The 15,583-nt window shown below is 53.3% G+C and overlaps 1 protein-coding gene across 2 annotated transcripts in view; it reads right to left on the bottom strand.

Moving 5' to 3' along the window:
* Positions 1 to 15,583, bottom strand: part of Sptan1 (spectrin alpha, non-erythrocytic 1) — a 67,544-nt gene that overhangs the window by 474 nt on the left and 51,487 nt on the right. Inside the window, exons 35-57 of one of the 2 annotated variants that reach the window (XM_090330788.1) lie at positions 14,745 to 14,848; positions 14,468 to 14,630; positions 14,118 to 14,132; positions 12,411 to 12,542; positions 12,103 to 12,240; positions 10,983 to 11,087; positions 10,053 to 10,261; positions 9,002 to 9,122; positions 8,720 to 8,841; positions 8,377 to 8,509; positions 7,648 to 7,746; positions 5,942 to 6,101; positions 5,530 to 5,606; positions 4,941 to 5,150; positions 4,451 to 4,747; positions 4,207 to 4,319; positions 3,602 to 3,619; positions 2,569 to 2,631; positions 1,682 to 1,736; positions 769 to 965; positions 597 to 650; positions 374 to 520; positions 144 to 291 (exon numbers count right to left, since the gene is read on the bottom strand). In XM_090330788.1, the coding sequence (XP_090186914.1) occupies positions 144 to 291; positions 374 to 520; positions 597 to 650; positions 769 to 965; positions 1,682 to 1,736; positions 2,569 to 2,631; positions 3,602 to 3,619; positions 4,207 to 4,319; positions 4,451 to 4,747; positions 4,941 to 5,150; positions 5,530 to 5,606; positions 5,942 to 6,101; positions 7,648 to 7,746; positions 8,377 to 8,509; positions 8,720 to 8,841; positions 9,002 to 9,122; positions 10,053 to 10,261; positions 10,983 to 11,087; positions 12,103 to 12,240; positions 12,411 to 12,542; positions 14,118 to 14,132; positions 14,468 to 14,630; positions 14,745 to 14,848 (2,880 nt within the window). The remainder of the gene's footprint in view (positions 1 to 143; positions 292 to 373; positions 521 to 596; positions 651 to 768; positions 966 to 1,681; positions 1,737 to 2,568; positions 2,632 to 3,601; positions 3,620 to 4,206; positions 4,320 to 4,450; positions 4,748 to 4,940; positions 5,151 to 5,529; positions 5,607 to 5,941; positions 6,102 to 7,647; positions 7,747 to 8,376; positions 8,510 to 8,719; positions 8,842 to 9,001; positions 9,123 to 10,052; positions 10,262 to 10,982; positions 11,088 to 12,102; positions 12,241 to 12,410; positions 12,543 to 14,117; positions 14,133 to 14,467; positions 14,631 to 14,744; positions 14,849 to 15,583) is intronic. The other variant, XM_090330787.1, reaches the window with a different exon arrangement.

Below are 15,583 nucleotides of genomic sequence, written 5' to 3'. Positions count from 1 at the left end.
CTGTAGGAAGGGGGCAGTCAGCTCGGACAAGCAGGCACCAAGTTCAAGGTCCAGGTGTAAATGGAATGGAGCTTGTACACCCGTTCCCCAGCCTGTTGAAAGCTGAGGGGCAGTCCCGGAACCCTGGCCCCCGGGGGCCTCACCTGGTAGAGCTCCTCCTTGGTGACGTATGGCTTCCCCTCGGAGCTGAGGGCCCGGAAGGCGCTCTCGATCTCCTCACTGGACTTGACGTTTTCTGTCTCCCGGCTGATCATGAAGGCCATGTATTCTTGCAGGGAGACGTGGCCGTCCCTGAGGGGCACAGGTGAGTGTGGGAGCAGCCAGGTGGGCTGTGGTCCAGACCTGCGCTGCCGCCTCTATGGCCACAGCTTACCTGTTGGGATCCACGGTGTCCAGGATGGCCTCAAACTCCGGGTCGGGTTCTCCTTCCTCCACCATGGGGAGGTCGTAGCCCAGGGAGCGCAGGCAGGACTTGAACTCCTGGTGGTTCAGCCGGCCAGACTTGTCCTTGTCAAAGTGTCTGCAACAGAGCCCAGGGCAGCTCAGTGCACACGCTCTACTACTGTCGGCCCCACCAGGGCTGGGGCCATACTCACTTGAACATCATGCTGAACTCCTTCAGGGCCTCCTCGGTCACACCTGTTGTGTTCCTGGAAGAATGGCAGAGTTGGGGATGGGCCCCTCCTTCTGTGTGCCAGCCCTGACTGGCGCTGAGGGGCAGTACCTCCCTGGCAGCCCCCTCCCCCAGGACTCCCCTCCCTCAGGCACCTGGCCTGGATCTGTTGCTCCAAGTTGTGCTGCATGCGCATGCCCAGCTGGTCCAGCTGGTCCCACTGCTGGGCCAGGCCCACGGTGCTGTGCTCTGTGTACTTATTGTCCAGGATGAGGGCTTCTTCCATGGCAGCTCCCAGGTCCTCAATCTTCTTGAGCTGACTTCTCATGGCTCGGATCTCCTGGTGCTTGCGCTGTAGGTGGGATACAGAAGTGTGGGGACAGGACTCCCCCTCAGGCCCCAGTTTCACGAGTCTCCCAAGAGGGGAACATAAGTGGGGTTAAGTGTAGAAACCCAAGTAAGTTGGGAAGAGGGTGTGGTGTGCGCAGCCAACAAACACTTCTGGGCAAGGCACAGAAGACATATTGCTTAGGTTTGTGGTGTCTCCTGGCAAGAATTTCACCACTAGATTCTCACCACCAGCCCAAAGACTTTCTCTAAAAGAGCCACAACACCACTTCTGGCTTTTTTTGTGTGTAAGTGATACCAAGGATTTGAACCCAGGGCTTCATGAATGCGAGGCAAACATGCTACTACTGGGCCATGCTCCCAGCCTTTTTTGTTGTTGTTGTCAGTTGTGGGGCTTGAGTGTTGAGCCTGGGCACTGTCCCTGAACTTTTCAGGTCAAGGCTAGTGCTCTACCACTTGAGCCACGGTGCCACTTCTGGTGGTTAATTGGAAGCAGGAGTCGCACAGGCTTTCCTGCCTGGGCTGGCTTTGAACCGTGATGCTCAGATCTCAGAGTCTTGAGTGGCTAGGATTACAGGTGTGAACCACTGGTTCCAGCTTCAGGGAAGTAAAGGGAATAAGGCTATGCCGCCTGCCTTGGTCCTGAGTGGAGCAGGGAGAGAAGAGCAGGCCTGGTGGGGAGGGGAGGAGAAGGAAAAGCAGGTCTGTGGGGGCACTCACTTTGGTAGCTTCGAGCTGGGACTCAAGGGTTCCAGATTCTTCCACCATGCAGGACCTAGACACAGAAGCACAATGAGGACAGGCCGACCTCAATGGACAGCTCAGAATGAACTTGGCTCTGAACGAGGTTCTGAGGAAGGCCCTCAGGGCCTGCTCTTCCTAACTGGCCCTGGAGCCAGGTCAGGTTTCCTGGTGTAGAGCCTGACCCTCCAGGGGTCACTCACAAAGTGGGTTTGTCTCTCACAGGAGTAGGTGGGCTGCTGGCCTAGCTGATCACCCTTCTCTGCAGAGACAACGGCAGAGGCCAGGGTGGTGGAGCCTCCTGCAGGCCTGAGTGAGCTGACCAGAGCTGAGACGGGACTGAACCCTAAACCTGGGCTCTGCCATCTACACTTAGCCAGGGCCACATTCTGAGAGGCAGGTGGAGCCGCTGGCGCCTGCTCCTCCCCAGGGTTACAGTGTGAGGTCACAGGCTACGGGTGAATGAAGACAACACACGAGTAGGGGTCACGTGCAGGGACAGGGTCACACAGTGAGCACAGCCTAAGTTTGAGCCCCAGTTCCTGTGTACTCAGGCTTGCCATGTCCACCTGTGTGAACCCAGCGAGCCAGGTAAGCCCTAGAAAGTCCCCAAGTTCAAAGTGCTCCAGCAAGGCAAGGCACCACAACCCCTCCTACCCCAGCAGGCGAGACTCAGGCAGGCCCCGTCCCCAGGGAAAAGGACACCCCAGGACCTGGAGCAGGAGGCAGGGCCAGTGCAATGGAGGGGACAGACCCTCCTCCCAAGCGGCCAGGGCATGGGTTAGTCAAAAAGCAGAGCCGCCTGGGAAGTCCAGAGTGCATTGGTAAAACCACAGTGAGGGAAGAAGAGAAATAAGGAGAAAAACCTTCCAGACAGATCATCCCCAACTTCATACTGATAGACACGAATGACCCGACGGTATGCTATGCTATGCAAAGAAAAGAAACCAAATGAATACACCAGAGGGGGCGAGGCAAGAGCACGCGAGACACACGCCACGAAGCCCATGCTGGCAGTGTACGGGTGAGGGGACCCTGCTGCCAGGTGGGAAGCAGAAGTGGCCTAGTGTCCCACCTTGGGACAGGTCACGAGGGCACTGGGCCAGGCGGGACAGGGCTTGAGAGGAGCCACGGGTGAGGGGGCACAGCACAGCACACAAGACCAGGGCAGCAGACAGCACATGAGGGGAGAGCCTGTGCCCCCAGCCACGGGGCCGAGGCCGGATGCTGCTGTTCCTCGCCCTCCCCACCCTGACTGGTTTGGGAAGATCTCTTCCGAGAGCAGCCATCTGCCAAACTTTAGGTGGCCAGCTAGGCCACTCTGGCTCAGTGAGCCTGGCCTGTATGGCAGGCCTGGGCAGAGGCCCCCCGTAACGCAGGACAGCCCTGCGACTCGCTGGGCTCCTCCAAGCCCTGTCTCCATCTCCCATGTAATAGCAGCAGTCCCTGCCTTCTATCAGGGCAATGAGCTGTAGTTACCTTCCTTCAGGGCAGCTGGGGTGCTGCACAGCTCCCCACTGCACCCAGCCTGAACCCTCAGTCATGCCAGCAGCCTCATGCCCACTGACCATCAGGGGCTGCTATGGTTTTTGGGGACACACTGGGGAAACAGAGGTTTTGGACTCAGCTCTGGCCTCCTCCTCCGGCCTCGTCCCCTCCTGCAGGGATGGGAACCGAGGGCAAGGTGAGAGACGTCCCGCCTTTTAGCGGCCACACTGCAGGCTCTGTAGGGCTAGGGGCTGCAGGGAGGGCACACGCTGCTTGTCAGGTGACAGGCACAAGGTGGGCAGGATCCTATCTTGGGATCCTCTGCAAGCCAGGCCACGGGGGATGAGGGGCACAGGGACATGCACACGAAACCACCACACCACGAGCCCGGAAAAAGAAGACAATATTAACCCATCGAGGAGATATGTTCTGTGTGGATCCAAACAGCCATGACACGTGGGGTCCGGACGCAGCAGCAATCGGGAGGGGACAGAGAGAAGACAAAGAAAAGACAAAACCAACATCATCAGTACCATTCTGCCATCAACCTTGACTGTTGCCGAGCTCCTGCTGGGGCCACGCACAGTCCCAGCAGTCCCCTGAGTGGGGACATCTGACAGCTTTGCTTTGGGGAGATGAACCATGCAGTGTGTTCTTAACGGTCTACCCCGGGCTTCGTGGATGCTAGGCAAGCACTCCACCGCTAGGCCATGCTCCTGGCCCTCACTTGGCTTTTTGCTCACAGCTGGCACTTCATAACTTGAACCACTCAGCTCCACCTGTGGCTTTTTGTTACTTAGATGGAGGTAAAAGACTCAGGACTTGTCTGCTCAAGACGGCTTTAAATACTCCATCTTCAGATCTCCTGGGGAGCTAGGGTTATAGGCTACCGGTGTGAGTCACTGTGTCCCACAGACCTCTGATTTTGCAAAGCTCTAGGTGCTAAGCAGCTGGAGGCCGGAGGGTCTAGCCTCAGGGACCCGAGCTCTCCCTAGGCTATCCCACAGAGCACGCACCTGGTCTCTTGGATCCACTGGTGGAAGGCATTGGCGTGCTGGGCAAACTCCTGGCGCAGCTTGTCATTTTCCTCCTGCCGCCGTTGCTCTTTCTGCAGCTCCAGCTCCCGCTCCTAGGACCAAAGGGACCCTGTGTTTCAGATGGCCGAGTGCAGACGTGGATCGGGGTCCGGGAAGTGGTCTGAGCTCTAAGGAGGGGCTGAGGTAGGGCTGAGAGGTGGGGAGATGGCAGGGGGAGGCGCACCTTGATGATTTTCTGCAGGTTTCTCCAGGTCTCCTCCAAGGCCTCCATGGTAAACCAGGTGTAGGGGTTGGAGGCCACACGGAAGCTCTTAATCTGCCGGTCCAGCTCAGCCAGCTGGTTGAAGTCCGCCTGCGCGGAGCTGAGGGAGGAACGGAAGGCATCATGGGCCTCACGCAAAGCTTTGATTTCTTCTAAGGAGTTGCAGCGGACAGGGTCGGTCAAGTCTTCTTCAGCATTTTCAAACCAGCTGTTAAAGGCAGAAGCCTTTTTGGCAAAGGTCAAGAAGAGGTCTTCGACCTGGAAGCAGAGGAGGAGGTACGTTAGGAGACTACAGGGCAGAGAGCACGTAAGGCCTGTGGGAGTCAGAGGCGTGCCCAGCCCGCTGGGAGCCTGGCTTTGCTCACTGTTCCTCTGGTGGGCAGGCCAGGGCTTCCTCACAGGATGCACGCAGAGAGAAGTCAGGTGTGCCATCCCGACAATGGGCCCTCACCTTGCGGAAATGACTCTGGGCCTCCAGCAGCTTCTTCTTCCGGGTGGCCGAGTTGGCCAGCAGCTGGCTCCACCTCTTCATGAGGGAGGCATGCCGAGCCTCAATCGCCTTTGACTGGATGTGCTTGGCGGCCAGCAGCTGGTCTTTGAGAGCGGTGATGTTGGCAATGCCCTCCTGCTGGAAAGCCTGCAGGCCAGCGTCAAACGTTTCCTGCAAGGAGCAGCGTGAACATTTGCAGTGACGGCATTGGGACAGGATGTGTTCTTCCCGCTGTGGCTCATTTGGCTCACCTCAGCACTCGGGCATTGGTGTACCAAGAGGCCCCTACCACATGGCCACCTTTGGTTCATTCATTTCCGGCCCACAGACACAGGCGACCCTCCATACCAGCCCTGAGCCCCCACCGGTCCCCATGCAGATGCCCGGTGAAGCACTGTGTTCCCAGTTATTGTGGAGCTCCAGGATGAGAGCAGCCTGCTGCTGAATGCCCATGGCCTCCCACGGGAACCAGTTGTCCACTGGAGTGCTGGGGTGCTGAAGGGCGGGTGACTTTAGCCCACCAATCAAGAGAGCAGTCACTCTCTCTCACCTGCTTGGTGAGAAGCGTCTGGACTGAAGACAGGTCTCGGCCATAGTCATCCGTCTTCAAGCTGTTCTCCTTTTCACCTAGAAAACCAAGCGTGGTTCCTTTCCCACTCCTTCCCATGGGGCGAGAGGGGAAAGAACACCGGAGAGCTGACACAAGTGTGACCGTCCTCCATATCAGTCCAATGCCCTCTGACCACGGCTCTCATCCTTGCACCACAAGAGGTCCCCTCCTAACGCGGTGGTCATGTGGACCCCAGGAACAGAATCCAGTCCCCCTGCAGGGCTTGGCAGGCCTGAGTAGGACCAGTGTGCAAGCCGGTGGCCAGGTCTCCCCACGGCAACTACGTGGGAACACACCTATCCCCGTGGCCCGTATCGGGAGGGATACTTTGGGCCTTGTCAAGGCTGCTCACCGATCCAAGACTCCACGACGTCCGCCTTCCAGTTGAACTGAAGGAAGGCCGAGTTCTCATCCAGCTTCGCCTTCCTCTGGGCCGCCGCCTTCTCCAGGTCAGACACCTTCCCGTTCAGGCCCTTCATCTTTGAGGAGATGTTCTCCTCATGGTGATTGTTCTGTTTGGGAACAGAAGCACAGTGACCGTCCCTTGCCTCCCTGTGCCCCAGGACAGCGCTGCTCCCCACAGACAGCCGTGGGCTCCCCGGCTGTGCTGAGCAGGGGGTGTGGAGGAGGCAAAGGCCTCAGGTGGAGCCCTGCCCTGGCAGCGCAGTCTCTGGGCATCCATGCTAAAGAGTGAGAAAGACGCTGGCATTTAGGATTGCAGTGACGTATCACGACCAGTGGTCTCGAAAGCAAACAGCACAAACCAGCAGGGGCGGGAGAGAGCCAGCAGAGTGTCGGCTCATGGTCCAGAGTTAAAGCCCTAATGCAAAACCAAATAAACCAAAACCAAACCCCACTCGCCTCACAGCTCTCTCCTAGGGGGTGAGGGACCCTCGTGTCTGAGAGCACTTTTATATTGGTTTATGCTGAGCAGGGCCAGAATGAAAGCTCTTCAATGATCTGGATTTTTTTTTTTTTTTTTTTGCCAGTCTTGGGGCTTGAACTGAGAGTCTGAGCACTGTTCCAGAGATTTTTTTTGCTCAAAGCTAGTTCTCTACCACTAGAGCCATAGCTCCACTTCTGGCTTTCTGCTGCTTAATTTTCCTGCCCAGGCTGGTTTCAAACTGCAATCAGATATTAGACTCCAGAATAGCTAGGATAACAGGCATGAGCACTGGTGCTGGTTTGTTTTTTTTTCTTTTTTTTTTTTTTGTGGGTCATAGGGCTGGGACCAGGCCTGGACACTGTCCCTGAGCTCTTCAGCTCAAGGCTACCACCCTACCCTTGAGCCAAGCCCCACTTCCCATTTTCTAGAGGTTAATTGGTGATAAGAGTATCAGGTCCTTTTGTGCCCAGGCTGGCTTTGAACCTTGATCCTCAGATCTCAGCCTCCTGAGTAGCTAGAATTACGGGTGAGAACCACCGCGCCCAGCTAGCCTGGCTGTTTTGTGTACTGTTTTACATGCTCTAAAGAGGTTCTATTATTGACTTTTTTTTGGCCAGCCCTGAAGCTTCAATTCAGGACCTGGGCCAGTTGCTTTCTCAAGACTAACGCTCTACTACATGAGCCACAGCACCATTTTTTTTTTTTCCTGTATACGTGTTAACCAAGGGATTGCACCCAGGGCTTGGTGCTTGCTAGGGTCAACTTCTGGCCCATGAGAAGCCATCTTCAGATTTCCAATGTCCCACCTTCCCTACAGAGATGCCTGGCCTTACTTCCAGCAGAAATAACAAGCACCCTAGCACGTGACTACTTGCGTTGGCACTGACGCTTCTGTTTGGTGCGGAACTTGGGAGCCTCTGTGTCTCCACACAGACCTGTCTCTAGGGAATATGAGCGGTGACAGAAGTGTGTCCTGCAAGCACGCCCGTCCTGGGGTGGGACCAACTAACTTCTCAGAGGGCCAGGCTCCTCTTTTTTGTTTTGGTAAGGATTTATTTTAGTATAAAGAGGACCAGTAAGGAGAAACAGGAAAAGAAACGATTTCCTGCTCCACCTGCAGGAAGTGGGAATTAAAGCCTCAGCACAGTGGCCGTGGTCGGCCGCAGGCTCACCTTCTTAATGAGGTCTTGTCCGTTGGTGCAGACGTCATTCACACGATCCTTGTGAACGGTGAAATCTGTCTCAAAAGCTTCATGTTTTTTCAGTAAGCCCTGGAACAGGACAGTGAGACCAACTCCTGAGTGCCTAGGCCTGGGGTGGGGGACAGACACTGCTGTGTGCCCCGCCCCCAGGGTGGGGGGAGGCTGGGATGAGAGGGCCTTTCCACAGGGATCCAGCTTCCCTCTTTCCTTCTCCATCCCCAGAAACGAAGTTGCAAATCAATGAATTATTTGGCACCCCCAGTGAGGAACCTGGCAGGTCTTCCTTCTTGTACACTGGGCCCTGGAGGCAAGCCCCCCCCACCTCATTGTTCCTTCTGGAGACCTTGACCTCACCACACCTCCCTCCCTCATCCTGAGGAGTGCAGGGCCTCCTAACATCACACACCCGCTACAGCTTGAGTGCTACGATGCTAACCTCAGGCAGAAGAGCTTAGGGATAACGCCTAGGCTGTGTTCAAGCCCCAGGACTGACCCCTGCCACCCCCCCCCCAAAAATGGGTAATTTGGACATAACAGACAGGTAATATTTAGATCCAGAGCACTGCCACCGGGACGTATGAGGAACAGGGAAGGGGTCTTGTCTACCGCTGTGCACAGCATAACTGGTTTCAGGCTTCCAGGCATCAGGACGGTGGGCAGAAGCACCACGTCTGTGGCAGCATTCTCAGTTTTTCTGACCTGAATAGCAGCAAGTGTGTCTCCGTAATCCTCACTGGCCACCAGTGTCATTTTCTCATTGATCCAGGCTTCTTCCTCTTCCACATTAGCTACGAACTGCTGATATTCCAGGGACTCTTCTAGCCGCTGACCCCTGTTTCCCCAAGAGGAAAACACAGCAGTTACAATGTCACAGGCCATTGTGAGTGGTGCTCAGAGAGGAGCAGGTAGATGGCAGACAGGTGTGCCGCAGTCCACACCCAGGGCCTGCTGGAAGGAGTGACTGTTCTTGTGGGCCCAGGGAGCTGGTAGAAGACCCAGGCTTTGTTCTCTACACCCAAGAGCTCCCTGGTCAGAGGCTCACCGTGCTGCTGCCAGCTGCTTCAGCTCTTTCCAGTGCTCCACGAACTGGGCCAAGCGCTGCTGGATCTCTTCCTGCCCAATGGTGTTATCATCAGACAGTTTCTTCCCAGTGTCCAGGACGCCCTAGTGAGCAACAAGAGTTACCAGTGGGCAGTGCTTCCAGGAAGCGTCCCAATCTCCCAGGCTCCAGTCTCCACGTCTCCAGGACTGTGAGATACCAACTAGGAATTTGTCAGCTGGCCCACTCCCGGCCCTCTGCCTCTGAGGAAGGCACCTTCCGCACCTGGATGGCGGGCTCGTGAGCAGCCAGTTCTGCTTCTAGGCGTTTGTGCTTCTTTCTCAGGTTCTGCACACCTGTGAGGTCTCGGCCATAGTCTTCAGAGCTCACTAGCAGCTTCTTCTCCCTGAAAAAGAGGCAGTTAGTCTGCACCCCTTCCTCACCCACCTCCATTAATCTCTCTGGAAAAACCCTGTCTGGTTTTTTGCAAACCAGGTGAGTCCCCTCTGGGGCCTCGGCTGATGGCCATGTCCATTGAGTCCTGGCTCAGCAGAGGGCAAGCGCTGCCTCGGGCACCTCTGGCACTGACTCCGTTAACCTTGCATCATCATCGCAGGCATGGAATGTATATATCAGAGGTGGAATTCGGGGTCTTGTGTTTGTCAGGCAGGTGCTCTACCACTTAGACCACGCCTCTAGTCTAGATATTTCCATATGTAATTCTTTTAAGGTTGTAAGGAAGCAAAGAATTAGGAGAGAGAAGTTGGTCTTAAAAATAACTTGTTTACAGCCAGATGTGGTGGCTCATGCCTATAATCCTAGCTACTCAGGAGGCTGAGATCTGAGGATCGAAGTTCAAAGCCAGCCAGGCATTAAAGAATGTGAAACTCTTATCTCCAATTAATCACTAGAAAAGGGGACGTGGGGCTTAGCTCAACGGGTAGGTTGGTAGCCTTGAGCTGAAGAGCTCAGAGACAATGCCCAAGCCCTGGGGTAGGGTGTAGCTGAAGAGCTCAGGCCCAGAACCCACAAAAAAACCACAAAAAACAAAAAAAAAATCAAATGTTCCTAATAGAAGTCGCCTTCTCAGTTTAGACTGAGTGAACTAACTTTGTCAGTGGCCAAAGGGCAGGGTCTAATGTGACACAAGGGTGGCCGCCTTTGTGGGCCATTGTTGGTAACCGCTGGAGAAACTGGCATGCAGGTGAATGTGGGAGCTAGGGACTCGGGCAGCTCACTCCGGTCTTGCAGCCACGCAGAGGCCTGAGACTCCTGCCTCCAGCATTCCTGCTGCCTGCACTAACAGCTCAGGGCTCCGTGATGCAGCAGCACATACTTGATCCACGACTCCTCGTCATCCATGTCCCGGAAGAACTGGTGCAGGCGGTGGGACTCGCTGAGCTTGGCTCGCCGGGACGCCGCCATGCTCTTGATCTTCTGGAAGCGCCCGTTGATGGTGTCCCGCTTCTCCTTCACTTGGGAGGTGTCGAAGGCACTGCTGGTCATCAGGCTGTCTGCCTGGCTATTCAGGTCCTTCAGGCGGTCCTGGAGCAGGGTGTGCATGGGTAGCCGTGAGAAGCCTGCATCTCCAGGAATAACTGCTTACAAATATGACCTCGGGAATCCTCACCACTTGTCCCAGGTGGATCTCTGACACCCCGTGACCTAACACCTCACCTGTCCATTTCACCGTGTGACGCTGCGACACTGGCACTGGTGAGAAGCACCAGCACCTGGGGGTGTAGCCAGGCAGTGTGAACATGTTCCCTTAGATGCCCTTTATTTAGCTGGGATAAGAACTCAGGGCCTTCTGCTCTATGCCACACTCTAAATGGTCTTCAACCCATTCTATAGTAAGAAACAAGGCTAATTTTATTATTTGTGCCTTTTTACTTGAAAGACAGGCAAACTCTGTCCATTCTGCCTTAGGTATCCAACAGATACTTTGTTGAAAATAATGAAGTTTACAGCTAATCATAAAATTCAAACTTGTGGAGGCTGAGACATGAGAATAGCCCAGTCAATAAAGTCCATGAGGGTTGAGAGTGTGGCCTAGTGGTACAGTGCTTGCCTAGCATGCATGAAGCCCTGGGTTCAATTCCTGAGTACTACATACACAGAAAAGGCCGGGAGTATGCAGCTGAGTAGAATGCTACCCTGGGCCACAGAAAGGCTCTGGGACAGAGCCCGGGCCCTGCGGTCAAGCCCCAGGACAGACAAAATAAATACCCAATGGTCACTCAATGTAAGAAGCACATAGGCTTACCTCATGGGCTGATATGTCTGCTTCCAGCAGCTGGTGCTTTTTCAGCAGGTTGTTGACAGAAGCTAGGTCTTTGCCGTAATCTTCAGATGCCAGAAGTGCTTCCACCTGGTATTTGAAATGCCAAAGGAAAGGACATTATATGGAGGAAAGCCAGGATGCCCAGCTTCTACTCCAAGCACACTGGGTCAGTTTGCCTGACCTGACTCTCTCTTCATCTGCAAAGCCCAACTCAAGAGCTTAATAATGGAAAAGGTAGGATAGCGGTCCAGGTCTCAGGTTTTTGCGATGTCACAGGGCAGAGAGAAGAGCAATCTCAATATGCTGCAGCCCAAGGCAAGGGCCGGCACTGTGAGCCACAACGACATGTAATGTAGCTCACTGCTACATACTTACACCCCAAAGGGAAAGCTGTGGCCATGTGAATAGCTACAGGACAAGAATGCTTAAAGATGGCAGATCTCTCTAAGAGTCTTACCTAGGCTCCCCAGTTTCTGAGAAGTTTTTAGTGACCTGGGATAACAGCTCTTACATAGTAATGATTTTAGCAATATAAATAATACCCTTACAAAAATCTACCAAAATATCCTAGCTACTCAGGAGACTGAGATCTGAGGATTGCGGTTCAAAGCCAGCCCGGGCACTAAAGATCAGGAGACTCTTATCTCCAATTAACCGCCAGAAAACCAGAGGTGGCGCTGTGGCTGAAGGGATAGGAGGGTAGCCTTGAGCTGAAGAGCTGAGGGACAACACACAGGCCCAGAGTCCAAGCCCCATGACTGATAAAAACAAAAAAACACCCAAGTATCCCCAGACTCTGAAATGTTAACAATGGTGGCATCTAACAATGTCTTTGTTTTATTCTCTATATTGTCTCATTTTCCGGCACGTAGAGTCTCACACTCTCTGGCTCTGACTCCCTGCTCCTTTAGTTCTATCTTGGCACAGGTTTGTCAGAGCTGCTGCCAGCCAGACCTCACTCTCTCATGCAAGACGAAGAGGCTGAGCGCTGAGTCCCACTCCAAACAAGCTTTCTTCTGCCCTTACATGCTTGCTAGCAAACCAAAGCACTCATGGTGGTATCGGTGTCAAAATGCACCTATTGATCTGGTCTGCTTATTACCTCAGAGAGCCAGAAGTCAAAGTCTTTGATGCCAGTGTTAAAGTTCTGCTGTTTGTTGGCCTCTTTCAGCTTCTGGCTCTTCTCAGCGGACTTCTGTACCAGGAACTGCCACTGGTCAGCCAGGGCAGCCAAGCGGGCCTGCAGCAAGAAGGGAAAGGTTGATGAGGAGGAAAAGGAGTACTTGGCCCTGCACTGCCCATCTAGAACAGCTCAGTGTCCACACCCTTTGTGTGCTCAAGTGTGCTCTGGAGGCCTCGTCCAGTGGATGCTGCTCCTCCCGTGTCAGCGATTTCCCAGGCTGTACGTACCTTGACAGCGTCCTCGCTGCCGGCGCAGGCCCCACGCTCGATGAGGGAGTTGCCCATGTCGATGACACCACGGATGCGGTCGGCATTGGCATGCAGCTCTGCCTCAAAGGCCTGGTGCTTCTGGTGCTTGCTCTAAAAATATCAAACCACCTTTCAGAGCCAACTCATGGAGTATGTGGCTTTAAGGCAGGATGGAGGGTGTGGTGGGAAACTTAAAAAAGAACTGTGAAAAAGGTGTTGCTTTCAGGTACGTGGTAACCACGTAAGCGTGTGAGGCAGTAGAGCTGAGTCTGTGGGAGCTGAGCAGAGGGTGTGGACAGAGGATTAGGGGTGTCTAACAATCTGGGAGCGGGACAAGGAGTAGTTTTGAAAGTGCTGCGGCAGCTGGCTGGAGAAAGCCCTATAATTATACACTTTGGCATTTTGTAACAGATGGCAAGGCCACTTTCAGTTCTGGGGCTACTTGTTGCCAACTTCTAGCCATGCTATGTTATGTCCTTAATGGCTAGAGGCTTGAACGAACACCAAGCATGGGGACAGCTCATCACCCAGGGCAACCATCTTCATCCAGCAATACACTGGATGGGAGGGCATGTTTCCCTGATGACAGAAATAGTCTCAGCTACCGCAGACCTGGCTTTTGCTGGCTGTTCACACAGTAGCTGTCATTAGTCAAGGCACTGGGCTGCTGTCAAAACACAGCCTGATGGGAGGCTGGGACTTATTTTTGCCAGGAAAGAGAGGGCTGGGGTGGAGGGGGCACGGAGTTGTAAGCATTCATTAAGGAGCAGATTGTGCTGCAACACTATGAGAGACGGTTGCAAGGACACAGTAGCTGTAGCATAATTCTAGGGGAAAACACCGGGCAGGTAAGAAGCGCAGGGTCTCAGGGGATTGTTACTGGGAGAAATAAAACTAAGAGATAAAATGCAGTAAAGCTGAGGAGGAATTCTGCATTAAATGTTTCATTTCAGAGGCAGCAACTGTTACGATGGGGGATGATCCTGTGTGATGTCCTTTAAACTCCCACACACAGGGACCAGAAAGGGTCTCTGCCACACTCCCGAAGAGCCCCTCCCTCTCTGACCACAGGTTTCAAACCCCACTGGACAGCTTTGTTTCTTCCATTCATGGAAGACAAATTTGAGCTAGCTGTTGCTTTTACAGGCATCTTTCACTGCCTGTTACGCAAAATCCACTGTGATCCCAACCTCTAAACTCCTGACCCTCTCGGGCTGGGAAGCAGACCATGGCTTTGTAGTCCCCAGGACCAGTTTTGTTGGGCACCCGCCTGGGTGTGTAGTGGACTCCTTTGCCAGGCTAGACTGACTCTGCCTGTGCCAGTGACACCATGCACCACAGCAAGTCTAAGCCAAAGCTTATATAGCAAAGCTGATCATTTCATCTTCAAAAGAAGCATTCTTTGAAGGAAAGAAGTCAACTACTGCCCCTCAAATCAAACATTGTACAGAATGTGTCTACATGATGAACTGGGGGGGGAGAGGTGCGCAGGCAGATTATCACAGAGAAAGCCACATCCCACAGGGACTCTCGGATGGCAGGTGATGGAAGATTAGAAATGAAAGGATGGATGAAGATTTGCCAGCGGACCATGGGTGACCACAGTTTCACAGTATTCTACAGAGAAGAGCACAAATACTGGAGGCTCATGAATCTAGAACTCTTAAAAGCATAAAAAAAACTTACCAACAGCTTGGAAAGCTACAAAAACAGATTAAAAGACAAGAATTCAGTACACGGATGTGAACCATGAGTCCGCCATCTAACAGACATTTTTCCCCTGGGAAGCTCAGTGCCTAGGACAGTTTGGGGTTGGAGTGGGGATTCTATATTGCTAGACGCTATGGCAGCATTTAAATGGCTCTGAACATGTATTGGGGCTTTTCTAATGACTTGGTTTATTAGAAATATTTTCCATTGGCTTCATAAATCCTAGGAGACTGTGTTATAGGTGTGTCCCTTTAAAGATGTCTCGTTTAAAAGAATCTGTTTCAATTCTGGCTACTTCAGGACAAACACTCACCACCTCTGCTCACCTGGATGTTTGTGGGGTCCTTATAGGACTCATCGCTGGCTGTCTGCAACTTTTCACTGATCCATGCCTCAATCTCGTCCACATCTCGGCTGAACTGCTGCAGTGTCTGAGACTCCCCGAGCTTTGACCTTTTCTCAATCATCTGGGCTTTCAAGCGGCGCCACCTGAGAGAGGGAAGCCGTGAGGCCAGCTGTGAGCATCCCCTACCACAGAGGAGGGCATGAGGTGCCAGGCTCCTCTCTGTTGAGCTGGTGAGCATCAGAGCACAGGACACCCACCTGTCCAAGACTTCATTGCGACGGCTCGCAATGTCTCCCTTGGCATAATGACCAGCAGCAATGAGCTGGTCAGCAAAGGCCTGCAAGGCAGCAATCTTCTCCTCCTGTGGACAGACAGACAGACAGACAGACAGAGACACGGTTAAGATGGGCTGCAGCTGGCTCTTCTTAGACTGTTGGTCTTCAGAAGACACTGGTTATTTTGGGTGACTGGGAACTAGCCGGTGACAGGATCAGAATACACCGACACTTTAGAAGCAGGAGTGAGCTTGATTCTCATCATTTCAGGAGTACGGTTTAACTCCAGACTTGAGGTCACCCGGAGGTGGACAGGTGCTGGACACGAGCAGAAGTCACAGAACAAATTACACTTCATAACAAGAAAAAGACTGTCAGACTCCACAAAACAGCTGAGAAATCAGTTAATAGTTTGTTCTTTATGTTCACATGTTCCCTTACGGACACATACATTTTTCCTTTGAAATAATTTGTCCTCTGCCATTTAGATTTTATCTATCTTCCCACCTACCTATTACTTTTTTGGCCAGTCCTGGAGCTTGAGTACAGGGCCTGGGCACTGTCCTTAGGGCTTTCTCAAGGCTAGAGCTCTACTTCTTGAGCTACAGCACCATTTCCCGCTTTTTGTGTGTATGTGGTACCAAGGAATCAAACCCAGGGCTTCAAGCATGCTAGGTAAGCATCTACCACTAGGCTACTCTCCCAGCCCCTACTTATTTATTTATTTATTTATTTTTGGTTATTTTTCATGTGGGTCCTGGGGCTTGAACCTGGAGCCTGGGTGCTATGAACGACAGCCCCACTTCTGACCTTTTGGTGGT

This window comes from Megascapheus bottae, chromosome 3 (genome assembly GCF_031878675.1).
Source record: "Megascapheus bottae isolate mThoBot1 chromosome 3, mThoBot2.hap1, whole genome shotgun sequence".
Lineage (NCBI taxonomy): Eukaryota > Metazoa > Chordata > Mammalia > Rodentia > Geomyidae > Megascapheus > Megascapheus bottae.
The sequence above is the reverse complement of the archived record's forward strand: the minus strand, read 5'-3'. Positions and strand labels throughout refer to the sequence as shown.